At 32.3% G+C, this 18068-nt stretch overlaps 1 protein-coding gene across 2 annotated transcripts; it reads right to left on the bottom strand.

The window, feature by feature from the left end:
• Positions 1–100: 100 nt before the first annotated feature.
• Dhdds (Dehydrodolichyl diphosphate synthase subunit) lies at positions 101–18022 on the bottom strand. Of its 2 annotated transcripts, XM_076516618.1 has the most exons (7): positions 17885–18022; positions 14294–14499; positions 13038–13180; positions 7898–8014; positions 4228–4329; positions 3606–3828; positions 101–2021 (listed from the first exon to the last, which is right to left on the bottom strand). In XM_076516618.1, exons 2-7 carry the CDS (start codon positions 14471–14473, stop codon positions 1752–1754), a joined length of 1035 nt encoding a protein of 344 aa, XP_076372733.1. In that variant the 5' UTR covers positions 14474–14499; positions 17885–18022; the 3' UTR covers positions 101–1751. The 2 variants fall into 2 exon arrangements, with proteins under 2 accessions (XP_076372733.1, XP_076372734.1); XM_076516619.1 differs by lacking the exon at positions 7898–8014.
• Between the last annotated feature and the right edge of the window lie 46 nt (positions 18023–18068).

The raw sequence follows: 18068 nt of genomic DNA, 5'->3' as shown, positions 1-18068 counted from the left end.
CACAAACTGGTATGTGAATGAATCAACTTCTTTCATATTTAATGACAAGAATAATGAGTATGTTGACACGAATGTAAATTTTGGCAATATAAGAGTCATCTTTAGCTAAAAGCGCTTTATTTTTCTAACTATTGTTCACCTTAAGATTAGTTATTGCATTAATTTCTGTCCACTTAACTCATTTTTATCATCTTGAACCCTATCGAAAATTGCAAAGTTTTGGATGACAATCTCACCTCACTAGTCATTCATTGCAATGAATTATATTGAAATAATGATGAAACAACTTCAAATAAATGTTTAAAAAAAGTGGCATTACCAAGGTTGGATTTAATGGTCAGCTTGATCAATAGAAAGAAAATATTGGTTTAAACAGCCTGCAGGGCCCCATGTTCTTTCAGCTGACTTGGCATTTAGACTGACAGCTGGAAGTACAGAGCATGTTCAGTTCCATATTGAAGTCTTCAAAACGTTATTTTTGGACTCAGGACTATGATTAACAATGTTACTAGGCAGGAACATTGATATTTATTCTATGTTTTGAATTATTCTTTAATACCTATGTTTTTTTGCTAAAAGTTCAAAACTACAAGTTAAATTTTAAGACAAAGAATTTAAAATGAGGTATTTTTCTACTTCCTTAAAAACATATGTTCCCAAAATTTCTAAATTCATTTCCAATTCTTCTCAATTTGTGGGTTGCATGTTTCCTTGGAAAGGTCACAAAGAGCAAGTTGTTTTCAAATGTTTTAGCTTCAGAATATATTTTGGGTATAACTATATTCTCTTAGCAAAAAATGGACTCAATTCACTATTTTCTTGGATGTTTTAAAATTGTGGGGTTGAGTGGGATTTACTTGTTTATACCCATGATAGATAAATAATTTTTAAAACCACCTGTGTAGAGACATAGTAAATACAAAAAGTACTAAATTGGAATTCTACTGCAACAACATTTTAATCTATACCTGAATTTATGTTAGTCTATGAAAAAAATCAATTCACTTAAAAATGTTCTATTTATACATTTTCGAGGAATTTTAGGTTCCCAATTTCTTTAGTTATTTCTGTTATTAAACAAAAATACATGATCTTTGCAGATGATATTTAAAGGTGATATTTAGAACAAACTTTTATGTGCATATACAAAAATTATAACTTTGAGATGAAACAAAAGTGAAGTGAGCATGAATGAAAGTGGGAATAACATGTTATTTTGATCAAATTTAATTGGGCATTACTGCTAGTTGGATCTTTAGAAAATTCCTGAAAGAAGGAAGGCCCATCACAAAATACTCAAAAGTATAATACTAGTGGGAACAAGAGTATAAAAATCATCTTTCTTACATTTGATACCTTGTGTTAAAATGAAATACTAAAAATATAGATAAGGAAATACACAATAATTAATGGTAAAGAGAATTGGTTATTTCCTGCCCATTGCCTCCCTGCAATCAGTGATTTGGAATGAAATACATGTTACCTATGACAGGACTCTGGAATAAATAAGAGCCTGGGCTGAATTTCTCCAGCAAACAAATAACTAAGTAATAAATCAAATGAATATAACCATTTCTTTCATTTTTTAACCACATCAAATCTATAAATTTAATAGAGTCCAAGATTTTGTGAAGTTAGTATAGCAGGATTTTTGTAATTGGAAATACTGATCTTTACCTCAAAGAATTGCTAACTATTCAAAGTTTTTAATGTAAAGGCTTAACGAGAAGATATTTTTATTTTTTTAATTTTTACACCACATTGAAGGTGCTAAACTTTATTTGTTTGCAAAGTCCACTTCTCATGTGCTCTAAGCACTCTATTTGTTTGGATTCTAATCTCTCTGTGAATTTTTTTATTCTTTCTTCTCGCTCTTCCCACAAAAGTTGGTTTTCTTTTTGGGGCACTTCTATTGATTGACTCTGAAATGGATAGCTGTTACTACTTTCTTCTGCAACCATCAGCAAGAACTGCTCAATTTCCTCTTCATTTTGTACTTCAGTAACATATTTCTTCGCTTTCTAAAAAATTTAAATAACTTTTAGTATAAAACATGGCTGTACATAAATAACTAAAGTAAATATTAAATTCTAAATATCTAAAAAGGGTTAAAGTGAATTCACATGTAAAATATATAAAAGACAAAGAAACAATTTATCCTATGATGTTGTAACAAAGGATACAAATAGCCATCAAATGATAGTTCAGAGAAATTAATTTCATGCATGAATGGAAAATAATCCTCTAAAGTCAAACATTGGGGACATACTGTCAACACATACTTGCCAGCAAAAGTACTTACAAAATCTTCATTTCTCAATAACATCAATTTTTTTCTATTAAACTAAAGTATCTCAAATGTTATTACTTGATATACAGTCCAAAGCTATTAAATATAAGTATCAAAATATTAAAAAGAGTGCATTCTTTGTTAAATTAATTTTGAAGTAAAAATGTATTTACACTTTGGCTAACTAAAGCATAAAAATTGTATAGTCTAGTTTCAATAATCCAATCAAAAATGTTTGAATGTCTGCTCAACTACCCCTACAATTTGAAGTAAGAATACTTGAAGAGTATTAAACTACAAATACAAAAAATAGTTAAAAGAATAAAGTACAGACATTATACATCTTACACATGTCCAAATTGATGCTTCGTAATGTAGAGGCCTGATGTTTTGTAGCATAGTCAAAAGGACCAAAATTATTAAACATGTCCCAGATAACAGCATAATTGTAAAGTGTGAAACCAAATATTTGAGAAAAACATTAATATGGAAAATGAATTTTGAGTAGTAGTTACTGTTCTTAGGATAGTTTATTCTTAAATTTTTGGAAGATCCTACTAACAATAGGCAAAACAGTAAAAAAAAATACTTTTCTTTTTACAGCATACAATGCACATTATTAACATTTAGTAAAATGAGCAGATTTAGTTTTTATTAAACTATTGGTTCAGTGTCTCAAGTTGTAAGTCAAAACAATACTAAATTCAAAGTCCACTAAGTAACTATTTGACACAAAGTAAAATAATTGTATAAAATTGGCTAAACTGAATTTTGTTTCCATTTGTGATTACACTAATTACAGTTGTATGTGATTTCACATTTTATTTGAGATATAACACTTATCAAAACTAAAAACTTTGGAAAGCTAAAAGTTTTTGATAGCACTTGAGAAAAAAAATAAGATGATGAATAAATTTCTATAGAATTGAATTCGTATGCATTCAATTATAATGGTGTATAATAAACTGTTCATACATTTGGTTTGTATATAAATAATCACAAATAACTACAACATTAAGCATGACATTTATACTTTCTGCTGTAAGAAAATTACCTATTTGAAAAATATTTTTATCATCAGAATTTTCACAAAATGTTAGTAATGTATGTGAAGAAAAAAGTACAATCAAGTGTACATTTTACAACTTGAAATGTGGTGGCGTCACTAGGAGGCAGACATTGTATGATACAAACCACAAACTAAATCTAATAGTTCTACCCACTTATGCATTAAGTGCTAGACCCTATGTCATGGGAATGATAGCAAAACTGCAACTTCAATTCACACTGATCACTATTTTGAAAACTAACAAACCTGTATAGCTTCATAGTTATGTTGATAGTATAAAACTGCAGTAAAAAAATGCCAAATGGAAAATTCTGGCCACAGGACATGAAGGAAAGCCAATACTGATAGCTCACTCTGCCAGAGCAAAAAGTCACTAAGCCGCACCTCTCCTGATGTCCTTATAAGCAAATCTGGATCAGTAGAATGGTGAGTGAATAAGCATCGAGCCATGAGCTTTTCTGTAATGTCACTGTAAAACAGCACAAAGTTAAATTAGGGTTAGTGATATCATATAATTAAAACTGTATAGGCAATAAAACTAACAAAATTAAATAATAGTTTGAACAATAACTTTTTTTATATTTATTAAATGTTTATTTAAAGAAGACATTTTGAACTAGCTCTCTTCATCAGATATGCCCTTTTTGTAAACTGTAAGATCTGATGAAGATTGCTAATTTGAAACATTATTCTTTCCTTCTCTAAATAAAAACATAAAAACTTGATGATTGTTCAACCGATTTAATTTTTTCTGAAACATCATACATCAAGTAAATAATAGTACTTAGTTAAAGGCATTCACAACCAGATATCTTTAAAGTTTGCCCTAATCAAAGATTCATCATCAAAGCAAATGTTAACTCCTTACCTTGGTATTAGTAATTTATCTTTCACACCCTCCGCTAAAGCCTGGATTGCTGTACATATTTCCTGCCGACCAGTGTATGCCATACACAAATTCAAGTGTAATCTGTACAAGTAGAATAGGAAGAAAATTTCTAGAGCTAAAAATAACACAAATCAAAGTAATTATTCCTCTCATAATTCTTCTCATTATTATAATTAGTAGCCTAAATAATTGTCTTTTAATTACTAGTTATCAATATGGTCACATCAATCTGCTGCTTTTGATGTGATAAAACCATGGTTACAACTTAAACTTTTCAACTGCAAGATAAAGCTGCTATCCACTGCTCTGGACCTCACCAAAAATGACCTTTCTCAGGACTCCACTGAACACGATGGCTGATGAATTTCCAAAAGGAAGGACATCAATAAACTAGTACTTTATCACTTAAATAAAGGAAAAGAAAGTGACTATATGATGCCAAATGAATTCTATTAATCACAAATTTCTACTAGTACATACCTGTTAAAATACATGTTCACATACACAAATATAACACACATTATTAAACATATATGCCACAAAATGGATCAATAGCAGAATGATGGAAATTTGCAGTCTTCACATGATGAAAAAAAAAAAAAAAATTATGGCATCACTGCATGTAACTATGATCAATTGTATACACACAAGCCACAAAATTGTAAGCAACCTCTCAGCGCTTTGGGAACACTGCTTATTTAAACTATTGGTCTTCTAAGTTCAGAGCTTTTGGTAAAAGTATTATAAGTACCTTTAAATCTGAATGTAAGAAATACTGTAAGTTGATAAGGAAATGTACTAAAGTTATTGTCATACTCTTACATTTATATGTTTTTACTTTATAGTTTGAATTTTTAAGACTAACATTCTGAGCAAGGGATGAATTATTTTTAAAATCCTTAAACCTGAGCAACTGCTGCCAGCATCCAACAAAAAATCCAAATTTACCCATCAATCAATGATACCAAACATTTAGCATGAGGGTTACACATGTGAAGGGTAAAACAAAATTAAGAAAACTGAAATTTTATAAAGATATGGTGATAACTGTTAGGAAATCAAGAAAGTAACATTAAGAGAATGAGCAAAAATATTTTATAAAGTAAGGCATAAACACATAAAAGGCTTTGGTATAGGGACAAAAAAACAAACTTATTTTGAACTGTTGAAATATAGTCATTCATTTATTCACATTATCCTTGCATTGAAACTGTTTCTCTTGTATCAACATGTAAAAAGACCAGCAAAATTGTCATTGAAAGAGCCATTAATGCTCTTAAATGTCTCAAATTAACACTGAAGTTGAGATGTTTTTAATTGAGTAATTGTTATTATATTTTAAATCATATAGTTTAAGTCACCTCACCACACTTTCACAGCATTAGCCTTTCAAATAAAACAACTGCTAAGCCAATAGCAAGAAAACCAACAGCCACAAAATTTTCGTGATCTAGTTATATTATAACAATAATTTTTTCTTCCTTCCTTCATTCAGAAAACAGATTTTAAAACTGCTACCAAGAGCATGGTTCTCAAACCTCAGGCAAAATGAAATTCCCCTACTTTTCCCTGATTGTTTAATGTACACCCTTGTGCAAATTAATTGAAACAAGATGGAATATTAGATTGTTTTCAATTTTTTGCATTTTATTTCTGAGAATCCAAAAATTACTCACAAATTAAAACATGATATGACCGCCTTTATTTTTCAGAAGGTCATTAATCTGCTTTGGCATCGAGTGCATGAGTTGACTGCAATCTTTACTAATTTTGGGATCATGGTACCACACCTCAATTAGCTTATCTTTCGTAGTACAGTCTTTTCCCCGAAGTCTTTCTTTACAAAATGCCCAAAGATTTTCAATAGGATTTAAGTCCAGAGAGTTTCCAGCACCTTTATCTGTGTTGTAGTCATAAAATTCTTCACAAGTTTTGATGTGTGGCAAGGAGCAAGATCTTGCTGAAAAATGCCAGATCCATCTGGAAATCTCTTTTTCAATTCTGGAACGACTCTTCTCTGCAAAACTTTGATGTACTGTGGCCCTCGCATCATACCTTCCACGATATGTAAGCCTCCGATGCCATAGTAGCTGAAAAAGCCCCAAAACATTTCCTTCAAGGGATGTTTTATGAACTGATTGATGTGAGATTCTCGAAGTTTCTCACCTGGAGATCTGCGAACATGTAGGCTTCTTTGACCCTGTACAAAGAAATGAGTCTCATCACTGAATAACACCTTCCTCCATTGTTCTTGTGTCCAGTTCTTGTATGTCAGACCCCATTGATACTGTTTTTCCTTCATTGAGTTGGTAAGAAGTTGTTTTTTGACTGGTCTCCTTGCTCTTCTAACGCAATTTCGAATGACGTAATATTCCTCAAAATTTCGTCATATACCCCAAAAATAGATTGACCGTACTGCAAAACATAGCTAATTACACAGTCTGTGTGAAAAAATGACTATTAAAGGAAATTAACGGGTCTAGCGAGCCTACACAGACCGCCATGCTGAATATATTGTAAAATGACCATTTGTTTCAATTAATTTCCACAAGGGTGTATGCTGGCAATGTATCATTACCTGTATTAAAGCGTAAGTTACAAAACATTATTCATGTATTGCGTTATTAAAAAAACAAGATGCATGTTAAGAAATGCATTTCATCTAGAAAACTTTCAGTCACAACAACTCAACACAAACAATAAAAGGCAGCTAGTTTATCTATTTGTTAATGATAGTGTAAACTGATTACACGTTTTAATTTAAATTACAGGAAAAGCAGAAACAACACTACAGATTTTAACAACACATGCACAAAAATGTAAAAACTTTCATTTGTTAATCATACACTCCAGTAACCTCATGTTACCAATACTGCTAAACAACTGCACTGGTTAATATCTTTTATGAACCAAAGCATATTGTATTATTTTACTAGAGCCTCTAAGCTGCATGTTAAGTTCATCTATATCAGAAGTATTGACATCTTTGAACGAAAGCAACCACATATTTATCAACTGATCATGTTATATTTTCAGGTTTACACAAGTTTTATTAATTTATGTGATAGACAATTTATACATACAAAAAATAAAGTTACAAGTTGTAACTACATACACAAAATATTTGATATTAGGGATGGTCATTCACCAAACAATTTTCTTTCTGAAGGACTTATAGCAAAGCCAGTGAAACTCCATCCTGAATTTATTTTTTGTTTGATTCGCTTGATAAATAATGTGACAGAAGTAGTAACCAGGTTAATAATATAAGCTCATAAAACTCTTGAATCTGGTACAATTATTTTCTGTCAAGTCTTCCCAAAAATATCTACATCATAATAAATTATTATTATTACTACTGCTTCTACAACACTATATCAAATATACACAACAGTTATGGTGTTCAGACATTTTACAGTTTAATATGTCCATTTTCCTAGTTTTTATTAGTAAAATACAGTTCCTTGATGTTTTCTAAGCCAAAAATGAAATAGGTAAAGTTCACTGGCTTTTCCCAATTTCCTAATCTGTGGAAACCATGGAAGTGGCAATTAAGATAATGGAGATGGATCCACCCATGCATAATAAACATTTAGAAGTATCACTCGCAGAATAAGCTTGTTGAATTTTTTTAGTGTGTACCATTTACCTGTTATTCTTTTGAGAGTAAAGTACAACTTCTGCCAATAGTTGTTGGATGTCTTCAGGTAGAAGTGACAAGTTTCCAAAAACTCTTATACAAACTCCATACTCATCAATCTTGTCTCTAAGTGTTCATGTGTTTAAGGAATATTCAGTAAAAATAATAATCACCTGGTAACATTATACTTTATCCATTAAAATAATTCTAACTGTTCTGAGTTTTTATAAGTAAGTATGAAATTAAAAATTTATAATTAAAACGTTAATTTAAATAAATAATACAAATTATTTTCAATATATAATTACAGTTTTATAAATAAGCATCAAATAGGAAACACTTTAATATGCTAAGAGACAGCCCATAAAAATAGTTTGATACTCCAACTAAGCATTCATAGAATCTTTTGCAATAACAACTTCTGATGGTGATTACAACTTTAGTTTCTTGATGACAAGAAACTCACTTGAAACAAAAACGTATCTCAAAACAGCTGGTATGGATGTTAACACTTTTATTGACAAGGAGAGAGCAATGTTTTGACCTTCCTAGGTCATCTTCAGGTTGACAAACGACAGCTTGCAACTGACTGTTACCAGACATGTCTTATGGTCAAGAGTATAAATGGGTACAGAATTGTAGGGATTGTTGCAGTTGGATGTCACAATACTGATTAGTATAGGTATAAAGGTGTTCCTTTAAATTGGTTTATTTTTGGTTTTAGTTGTGGTATAAGTCGGGCTTTGATTTTGTGCTTGTTTATATTTGTTTTCCTACTCAGTATTTAGGAATTTTTATGGTTATGTTGTGTCTATTTCACTGTAGTAGAGGAATGGTTGATTGATTTAGTGTTTTGACACAAAGCAGCTAGGCTATCTGCACCAAACATCCAGTAAAATGTTAAAAGTAAATTTAGTAAAATTCATAAAAGGAAATTAAGGTAAAACAAAATAAAGTTTAAAAAACAAATAGAATAAAACCAATGTTTACATCTAGTCTACAACGTTACGAGAAAAACTACAGTAATTCAAGTTGTAAATGACATTTTGTAGCATAACTCTAATTATCACAACTCACCAGAAAGACTAACATGTAAGTACAAAAACCACCTTCAGTCATTTAAAGTTGGCCTTTCCAGTCCTGGTTCCGAGTTATTTGACGTTATGGCCATTTTCAAAAAAGAAAGTAATAAAAAGGTTTTAAAAGACATGTAGCAAAAGTATAATAATAACTCGCCAGGATGACTAACGGGTAGTTCAAACAGCAGTGTCAGTCACTTGAAGTTGGCCCTTCCGGTCTTGGTTTGAAGTTATTTAATGTTACAGCCAGTTTCTAATTTCAGATAGAACTAGATCAACTGTAATTTTTAAGAGGGAACCACATTAAAAAGTGTAAAGTATATATTAAAAAATGTAAATGGCATTAAAAAGATTAATGGCCTTTAAAAAACTAAAAACATTACCAAGGTGGACAATGTCACCATCACCAACAACACTGTCTGACATTATGGACAAACCTTGAGACAGAACATGTTTAAAATGGTGCCGTCATTAAGAGTAGTAACGACGGCAAGAAAGTAAAATGTGGCTTATCGTGATCTGAATGATTACACAAACTACACCCTGGTACATCAGTTCCAGATAAAAGAAAATGATGAGTTAAAAAACTGTGACCAATGCGTAATCTAGTTCGAACAACTTCTTTCCGATCCTTATGGAAGCAAAAGGGCCAAAGTCCAACATAGGGTTTTATTTGAAAAAGCTTGTTTTTGCTTTGCTCACTCCAAGTCGACAGCCAGCTGGCACGGAGCTGAGCTTTGAATACAGGACCATATGTATGGAACAGGCACAGCAGTGATAGTGCCATAGCAGATAGACTGAGCTCCAGTGTCTGCAAGCTCGTTCCAGCGAATACCAACGGGGCCCGGTATCCAGAAAAACTGGAAAGAAGTAGATGTTAAAGAGAAATGAGCCAGTCAGTTGAAAATAATAATCCAGGAATTCATACCATAAATCAACTTGCAAAACAGAAAAAATTATTTTTTAAGAAAATCAACTCGTAACATGTTTCAGTTTTATATATACATATGGAAATGCATGTGTATTGCAAAATTCTCACCTGTTTTCTAAATATGTAGGACATTCTTGAGTGTATCACTTAAATACCAGTAATGTTTGGCCAATTATACTTTCTAGAACCTAACCTTAAAGGTTGTTTTTAAAAATTGCAATACATGGAAAGACAGTTTAACAATACTGCTGGTTTGATACAGTCAGAATACTATGTACCTGAGAAACTATAATTGTGATAAACCCTTATTAATAAAAAAAACTATAGATATTTGACCAGGAACATTTATAGAATTTGAATATTACAAACCATTTAACTTCAGTAAATTATCTTTGGATGTTAGCATTTCTATGAGGAGATTAGATATTGTTGGGTGGCATCAATCACGGCCAGTCCCTCTCAAAATTATAGGAAAGTGATCACTGCCTCATGGATTGTCAACCTTCCATGAAAAAATGGGAGAATAATGAAGGGGAGCAAATTGAGATATCAATAGCAGTAAACGACTGACTAGGTGGATGAAAATAAGTAGAAGAACTAGTACTAAAAAGAGAAAAGTTGTGATCAGAGAGCATATGCTCTACAGAGAGACCCCTCCTACCAATATCAGAACTTCCCCAGAGGGGATGATGTTCATTAAAGTCCCCTAGGATTAAAAATGGAGACGGCAACTGTTCAATGAGAGCATCAAGGTCTGATTGATCATATGTCTCTCCAGGCAACAGGTAGAGAGAACAAACAGTGATCCCATGACCCAAGGAAACACAGATGGCTAAGGCCACCAAGGGTGTGTCGGGTGGCAAAGACAGAGTGAGCACATGCTGATCAACCACAGTGCCATCCCTCCATGCACTCGTCCGTCACACAGCCTGTCATTTCTGTACAAAGAAAACTGCCAAAAGGTAACTGTATTGGCAGGATTCAAAAATGTTTCCTTTAAGGAAAGACATACAGTATGGTGGGAAGCAATCAGTGTTTTGATGTCATTCAAATTAGAATGTAAACCTTGACAGTTCCATTGTATCAGGGTGGCCATTTTTATTTACATGTAGGCAAATTGAGTGGAGAACCCTTCTTGTTACAACTATGTCTTTTACCTTATTGTCCTTATTTGAGGGAAGTCTATTGACCTCCATAGATCCTGCCCTGGGCCAATTGAGCAGATCTTTGCCATTGGAAGGGGATTCCAGTGACTGAAGATGTGAACGAATGATTGTTTTGCATCTTGGGGTGGAAGAATAATATGTATCCAAGGAAATGCTTGTACCTGGAACCAAAGGATGTGGATCTTAGGGTTTGTTGGAATGTATGTAAGGGACAGAGTTGGGTGTTGAAGTTGATTCAACAACTTTTTTAACCATGGAGGTCAAAAGGCTTTTCATTTGTTTTGAGAACGATTCTTTTGGAGGCACAGAGATCTGTCTGCACTTCCATGGCAGTTGTGGAATGAAGTGCAGTAGCATATATCCAAGATGAAGAGGTGGACAGCAACTTTCAAGCCTCAGGATAAGTAATGTTATAAATTGTTTACAAATGCTGCACCTCTTTTTCTTCCAACCATCTAGGGCAAGAACGAAAGTAAGACGGGTGAGAGCCATTGCAATTGATGCATTGAGGGTCCATTTTACATTCGGAGGCATCATGGTCTTTGCCACCACAACAAGCACACGTCAGGGAACCACAGCATGATGTCTTTGAGTGACAGAACCTCTGACACTGGAAACATCGGAAAGGGTTTGGAACGTACAGCCGTACCCTGCAATTAAGATAATCTGCCTTGATGGTGGCAGGTGGATGTGGTGACGTAAATGTCAGAACGAGGTTATTGGTCGGCATCGTAATTCCATCTTTGCGAGTGGAGATGGAATCCTCACTACAGAAACTCCTCGAATGGAGAAACCAGTGGGAATCTCTGACTCGGGGATGTTCTTCAAATCCCTCTCAACAATAATGCCTCATGATGAATTAAAAGTAGCATGAGGTGTAACCTCAATAGGTATATTCCCAATTGCCTTTGAATTCAAGAGGAGTTCACTGTGTTGAGGTGTGAATGTTTCTTCCAATATGTCACCAGATTAAAGCTTCTTTACCGACTTCAGAGAGCCAGCAAGTCCCTCCAGCTCCTTCTGAATAAAAAAGGGGAACATTTTCCCTAAAGGTTTGTCTGAAAGAGAATGTAGCATAAGAAAATGAGGTGCAACAGGTGTTACTGATGTTGAAGATTGCTGCTCAAAATCTTCAAGATGTGGTCGTTTACCTATTGAACATTTTTTCACTATTTTATTTAAGTTTTTATTTGGAGGTTCCATAATAAAAAAAATTTCTGGTGCCCACTGACCCCACTCATCATGGAGCCCTATGTGGAGACACATTATGATGCCAAACAAGGACACTGCAGCAATGCCAGGGTTTTTTGAGCACTGTATTCACACACCAGCATCAGATACTATGTCCACAACACTTGTTGAGAAATCCAACACTGGTACTTGGTTGACCCTAGCGCAACTGGATCACCACCAAGGTCACCCATTTACTGGAATCCAATGCCAAAGTGGTGTGTTTGGGTTGGACCACTCAATCACCAGGATCCTCTCTTTCCCTTCACGGGTCACCATGCACATCGAATATATTGATAGATGTTTAGATACCAGAGGAGGTAAACTAAAAAACAGATCCTTCCCTGGGAGGTCCCTTCATCACGTACAGGAGTACACACAGAGATGATCTGAAGATGACCTAGTAAGTTCAAAATATTGTTCTTTCCTTATCAATAAAAGTGTTAATACCCATACCAGGCATTTTGAGATACAGCTTTAGTTTGTTTTTCACAACAATACTTCTGAAGTTAAATGTACATATTCTGATAAGAAGCTCTTGTGAACATAGAATTTGGAATTCATTATCATAATAAAAAAATATCTTAAATTTCAACCACATTTCAAGAAGCAAAGTAAACAACCGGCTTTTAATTCTGTACAGTTATCTTAATAGATACTAAGAACAGTGTACAATCTTTCCAAGAATTACACTCTGAATTGATAGCCAAGAACAATGTACAACCTTCACAACAACAACTCACTTTTCTTCTAAAAGCTTACGAAACTTATCTCGAGCCAACTCCATCAGTCCATTAACCTCTTCTTCTGACCGCTTGAAGTTCTCGATACTGAATGCATACAAAGTGACTTCTACAATTCCCAGGTCTAAGCACCAACCTAAAGTCTTGAAGAATATCAAAACTTTTAGTAATATTTAGGAAAATCTTCCAACATCCACGAAGTAGAAAAAGACGTCAAATTCACTGCCACTGGTTTTACACAAACTTTGAAAAGTGTGGAAAAACTAAGATATAACAAAGAAATATTTGATATTACAGTGTTTCAAAAATTCACTATGTTGTGGAAATCAAGAAAAATTCATAGTACTTTTAAACATCAAAGAGCTATGAGGTTTTATGTCAAGATATAAAAATGGTTTCTAATTAAGAAAACTGTATGTGTAATACTTCAAACTTAGGAAATGGAATTTCTCATATGTATAAGCAACAAACTATTTAAAAAACAAATTTCATAATCGTTATCTATCTAAATAAATGTACTAACAGATTTAAACAGAAACTCCTTTTAAACAGTTGCAAGACAAAAGTATTGAACAAGAATATACAACTAATAAAAAATTTATTAATACAATGAGAAAAAATTACTATTTTAATTAAATAATAAGAATTATTACTTCATATTTTTGCTCAAACATTTAAATAAATAGGAAATTTCAAAAAGTAGGAGCTACTTTTTCTAAAATTTATATCCTACAGAATAGGGATAATGGAATGAAAAAATGAAGCAAGATAAAACTGATAAAAAACAAGTTTAGACATCAAATTAATATAGAGAGACAACATCCTTGATGATGAGAAACCCACATGAAATTAAAATGCATCTCAAAATGGCTTATCAATAAAAGTTTTAATTCCCATACAAAGCGTTCTAAGATACATAAAGAGACAACAATTTTTGTGAAATGAATGCTTGAAACCAAAGAAATCTGGAAAAGTGAATGTTTGAAATACTTAGCTTTAACATTAAAATAAAGGTTTGTAAAATAAGACATGTCACATTAAAAATTCCTAAAAATAACTTCAGTATACTTATTTTGATAATTCTTTTAATTTAACAAAAACAATTCTAAAGAAAATAAACTTAGAGGCAGCATATTTTTTTTATTATAGAAATAAAAATCTCTATAAAATGAAAAACAATTTTTTTTTATTGAGAGGATAGCTTTAAAAGCCCTTACTTCTTAGTTGACAGAAAAAAGGGACAAAGACCTTGTTACCTCAGCAAGTTTATTAAATCCACAGGCATGACCTTCTGTTTTCTCTAACCCCTGTTTTGAGGCATATCGACGATTTCCATCCATGATCAACGCTACATGTTTTGGAATTGGACCAGCTTTTAACATGTGGATGCAAAAAATCTCTAACCAAGTTCTCTTGTTCTTTGGAAACCACAGCATTTTGGGAAAACTTGGATAAATACTTCCTAACACATAAAGAGAGCAATGGTAAGATACAAAGTTCTGAAACTTAAATTTCAGGATTAAGATAAAGTAAATAAAATCACAATAACTGCATATTATAATATCATCCCCAAGACACGTAACAGTCAATCCCACGATTTAATGGTAAGAGAGTAGTCCAAGAGTTGGCAGTGGGTGGTAATGACAACTGCCTCCCCTCTTGTCTTAAACTGCAAAATTAGGGATGGCTAGTGCAGATAGACTTCACACAGCTTTGTGCAAAATTAAAAAAAAAAAAAAAAAAGACACCATAGACTATAGGTACTTGATTCAAAAGTTTAAAATAATTCAAAGTTATGGGTGATTATTTTGAAAAACAAGCTACAGAAAATAAAGTGGGGAATTGATAGCCTGTAAGACACAATATTCCATTTCTCATTAAAATAACTTTGGATATCAATAACATATAACAGACACTATTCAAGAATTTCTATATTTCAATAAGAAAATACTTGTATATCAGTCTGCATTAAAAAACACAAAAAAACTAGCAAGTCTTTTCTTATGATGTACAGTTTGTTCAAAACTACAAAATTTCCATGCAAATGCTAAAATGTATTCTTCACAAAATAGGTTTTCCACATAATAGTTTGAACACTGTTTATTTAGTTCCACAACAAAGCATTATACTTACTAGTATTTGCAGAATTAAACATTTAAAATTATCACAACTGCATTTTTCTTTATACTTTTAAAATTAAAAGAAGGAAGAATCTTTGTAGGTTAGAGAACCATCACCACTGCTTTTTACAAGGTATTACAAGTTAGAAAGAGGGTGTCCAGCACCATGAACAATAATGAAACACAGAAGACAAGCCATTTGCATCTCCCCCTAGAAAGTAGTTGCAACGACTCCTACTAGACAAGATGTAGTATCAGTCACATTACTTACATAAAATCTTTTGACACGGTTATCAAGAAATGGTCCAAATGAGACTCCTGTAACACTAGGTTATTTATGCTGTGAATATTGGTAAAACCCATTCACTTCTCATGTACAAGTTACATAGGTGGTGTTAACATTTTAACTGGGTACTCATCATTTATTCAGTATAGTAATTCAATGATCTGTTTATACTTATTGTACAATTAACAAAACATTGATACAATTCTCTAAATAGGTTCCTAATTCCTTTCTCCACAATGTCCGAGGTTTCCAAACATTTTGTTTGATGCTTTAGTTGAGCTTTTTTAAAAACAATTACTGATGAGCAAAGAGACAAAAGAAATTACCACACTTGTAACTGAAGACAATTTTTCCTTTCTATAAGTTATTCATAAAATACATGAAATTACTTCTAACATAATGTTATTTCAAAATCTACAATTTGTGAACTTTTGGACAAGACTGAGACCCAGTAAAACTGTATTATCACTTATAAGTATATTCAGATTTCATGTATTGTTAGCTGTGTTGATTTAATTAGCAATTGTATGTAAACAATGTTTTAGGTTACCATCCTATTCATTACATATCTCATGCCAGTAAACCAACAGTTATAACTTTCATAATTATGTTTAATATTCAAATATTAATCATACTTGTAGTTCTTTTGTACTGTTGAGTTGGTATGTAAATTTAGAATTAACCTAAATATTTTATACTAATTGTATCTAATAGAATAAGAGTCTGCAGCTCCAGTATAGCTTGAATAAATGGAATCCATTCAAACTGTAAGGAGTTGAAATTGGGCCACCTCAGGGTTCTGTGCTAAAACCCTTATTCCTTTATATATATATATATATATACATACACACACACACACACACATTAACATCACTGATAAATCATCAAGAAATTGATAAAAGTTCACCAATATCGAAGTTTTTGGGCCCAGTTAGCTGTAAGGAGGAGGATGTTTTACAAAGATTTGAGTCATCTTGTGAACTGGAGAGGGAACCACCTGTATTAACCACTTCTACCATAATACATTAGTGTATTGTTTGCCATTTGGTCAACAGACACTAAAAAGATGTCACATAAAGGATTGCTTAATGTTGCAATTTAAACTATCCTGACATCTGTAAAACATGTGCATGCTACAAATCACAAGAAAAATTACACCCTCAGTAGGTTAGAACACAACATAAAATATGAGCTTCTTATGAAAAAAAATATTTGTTGCTCTTAATTTTGACTTCATTTACTCTTTAAACAGAACACTTTTGGGGACCCTGTAGAAGTACATCTAGTTTAAATTATAATCACTGCCTTGATGAGAATTAACAGCATTATGTAAGAAAACTATCTCAAAGGTCTGGTCAATACATCTCTTTGCCTTCCAGTCAGCATACTGTTGCCAGTAGGAAAATAAATATAATTTTAAATTCTATTTATAGCAATATTAAACACAAAGGTGAGAGAAGGTTATTGCTTCTTAGTACAGATCTCTAGATAAGATTTATTTGGAGTATTGGATTCAGTCTTGGCTTCCTAACCATAAGAAAGACATTAAGCTGTTCAAAAGAGTTCAAAGGAAGGTTACTGAAATGATTCTCAAGATGAATAAATGGTCCTGAAAATTCTCTTCTGAAAACAATAGTTAAAGGAGAACTGATTGAAATGTTCAAAAATTATAAATGGAAATAGACTGTATTGATGATCACCTTTTTGTGTGTGTGTTTAAGGGTACAAGTAATAGGGCCAGAAGGTACACACAAGATTTATTAGGGTGAAATTAATTTGCAAATTGATATTTTCAATTTGAGCACTCAGCCTTTGAAATGGAGATCATGCTAGGTATAATAGGATAGAGAATTTTCAACAGAAAAATTCCAAAATCACTGCTGGATGCAGGTGGGTAAGTGTTCCATGAAGGTAATTGGACAGTCAACATAGCTCAAAGTTAACCTTATGTGTCACAAACATTATGGTATTTGATTGTAGGTGGATGGATAAAAAAAAAAAGAAAAGAAAAAAAAAAAGGCTATTATTAATGAAGTTCTGTCAAGCTGCACTTTTGTTACCGGTGGAATGCATCAATGATTCAGCTTTTTCTTATTTATATTAACGATTCTGATACTATATTAGTGGCATATGGGTGCATAATAAGTTTGCTTTTGAGATATTTTTGGGTATTCCTAGTTGCACTGAAGATAGTTGTGTATTACAAAATCAAATACTTAGCAAAATAAAATGTTTGTGAAAACTCAATTTCAGATTAAGATAATTACTGTAACACTACACAAGTTAAACCTTTTACTTAGGTCTTATAAAAACAAGAAACCTTAAGTTTAAGAAGATTAATTTGATTAATGTAAATAATATATTTACTAATTGTATTTTTAAATGCTTTAACACATAAAAATCTTAATCTCTTTCCTCATAAAAGAAAGATAAAAAATTACCTATTACATTACCATCCCTTCCGAAATCTAAAGTTAAAATTTTAAATAACCTTTACTGAAGCTACGTCAACGGTAATATATCGAATAATCATTTAATATAATTTCACTACACCCTCGCTCAACCGAAGAAACTATGAAAAGTCCGTTTTAAGGCTAAGTCACATATGCATAATACTCACGCATG

The sequence above is a fragment of the Tachypleus tridentatus genome, chromosome 7 (assembly GCF_004210375.1).
Source record: "Tachypleus tridentatus isolate NWPU-2018 chromosome 7, ASM421037v1, whole genome shotgun sequence".
Lineage (NCBI taxonomy): Eukaryota > Metazoa > Arthropoda > Merostomata > Xiphosura > Limulidae > Tachypleus > Tachypleus tridentatus.
Note: the sequence above shows the minus strand (reverse complement) of the source record. Positions and strands in the feature narration are given on the sequence as shown.

What these genes read in the sequence shown, in the direction of transcription:
- Dhdds (XM_076516618.1), bottom strand. Translation starts at nt 14,473, where the DNA reads ATGCTGTGGTTTCCAAAGAACAAGAGAACTTGGTTAGAGATTTTTTGC. An exon ending in GATTTAATAAACTTGCTGAG is followed by an intron (nt 13,181 to 14,293) that starts GTAACAAGGTCT and finishes ATATTCTTCAAG; the next exon opens with ACTTTAGGTTGGTGCTTAGA. An exon ending in GATAAATTACTAATACCAAG is followed by an intron (nt 3,829 to 4,227) that starts GTAAGGAGTTAA and finishes GCTGTTTTACAG; the next exon opens with TGACATTACAGAAAAGCTCA.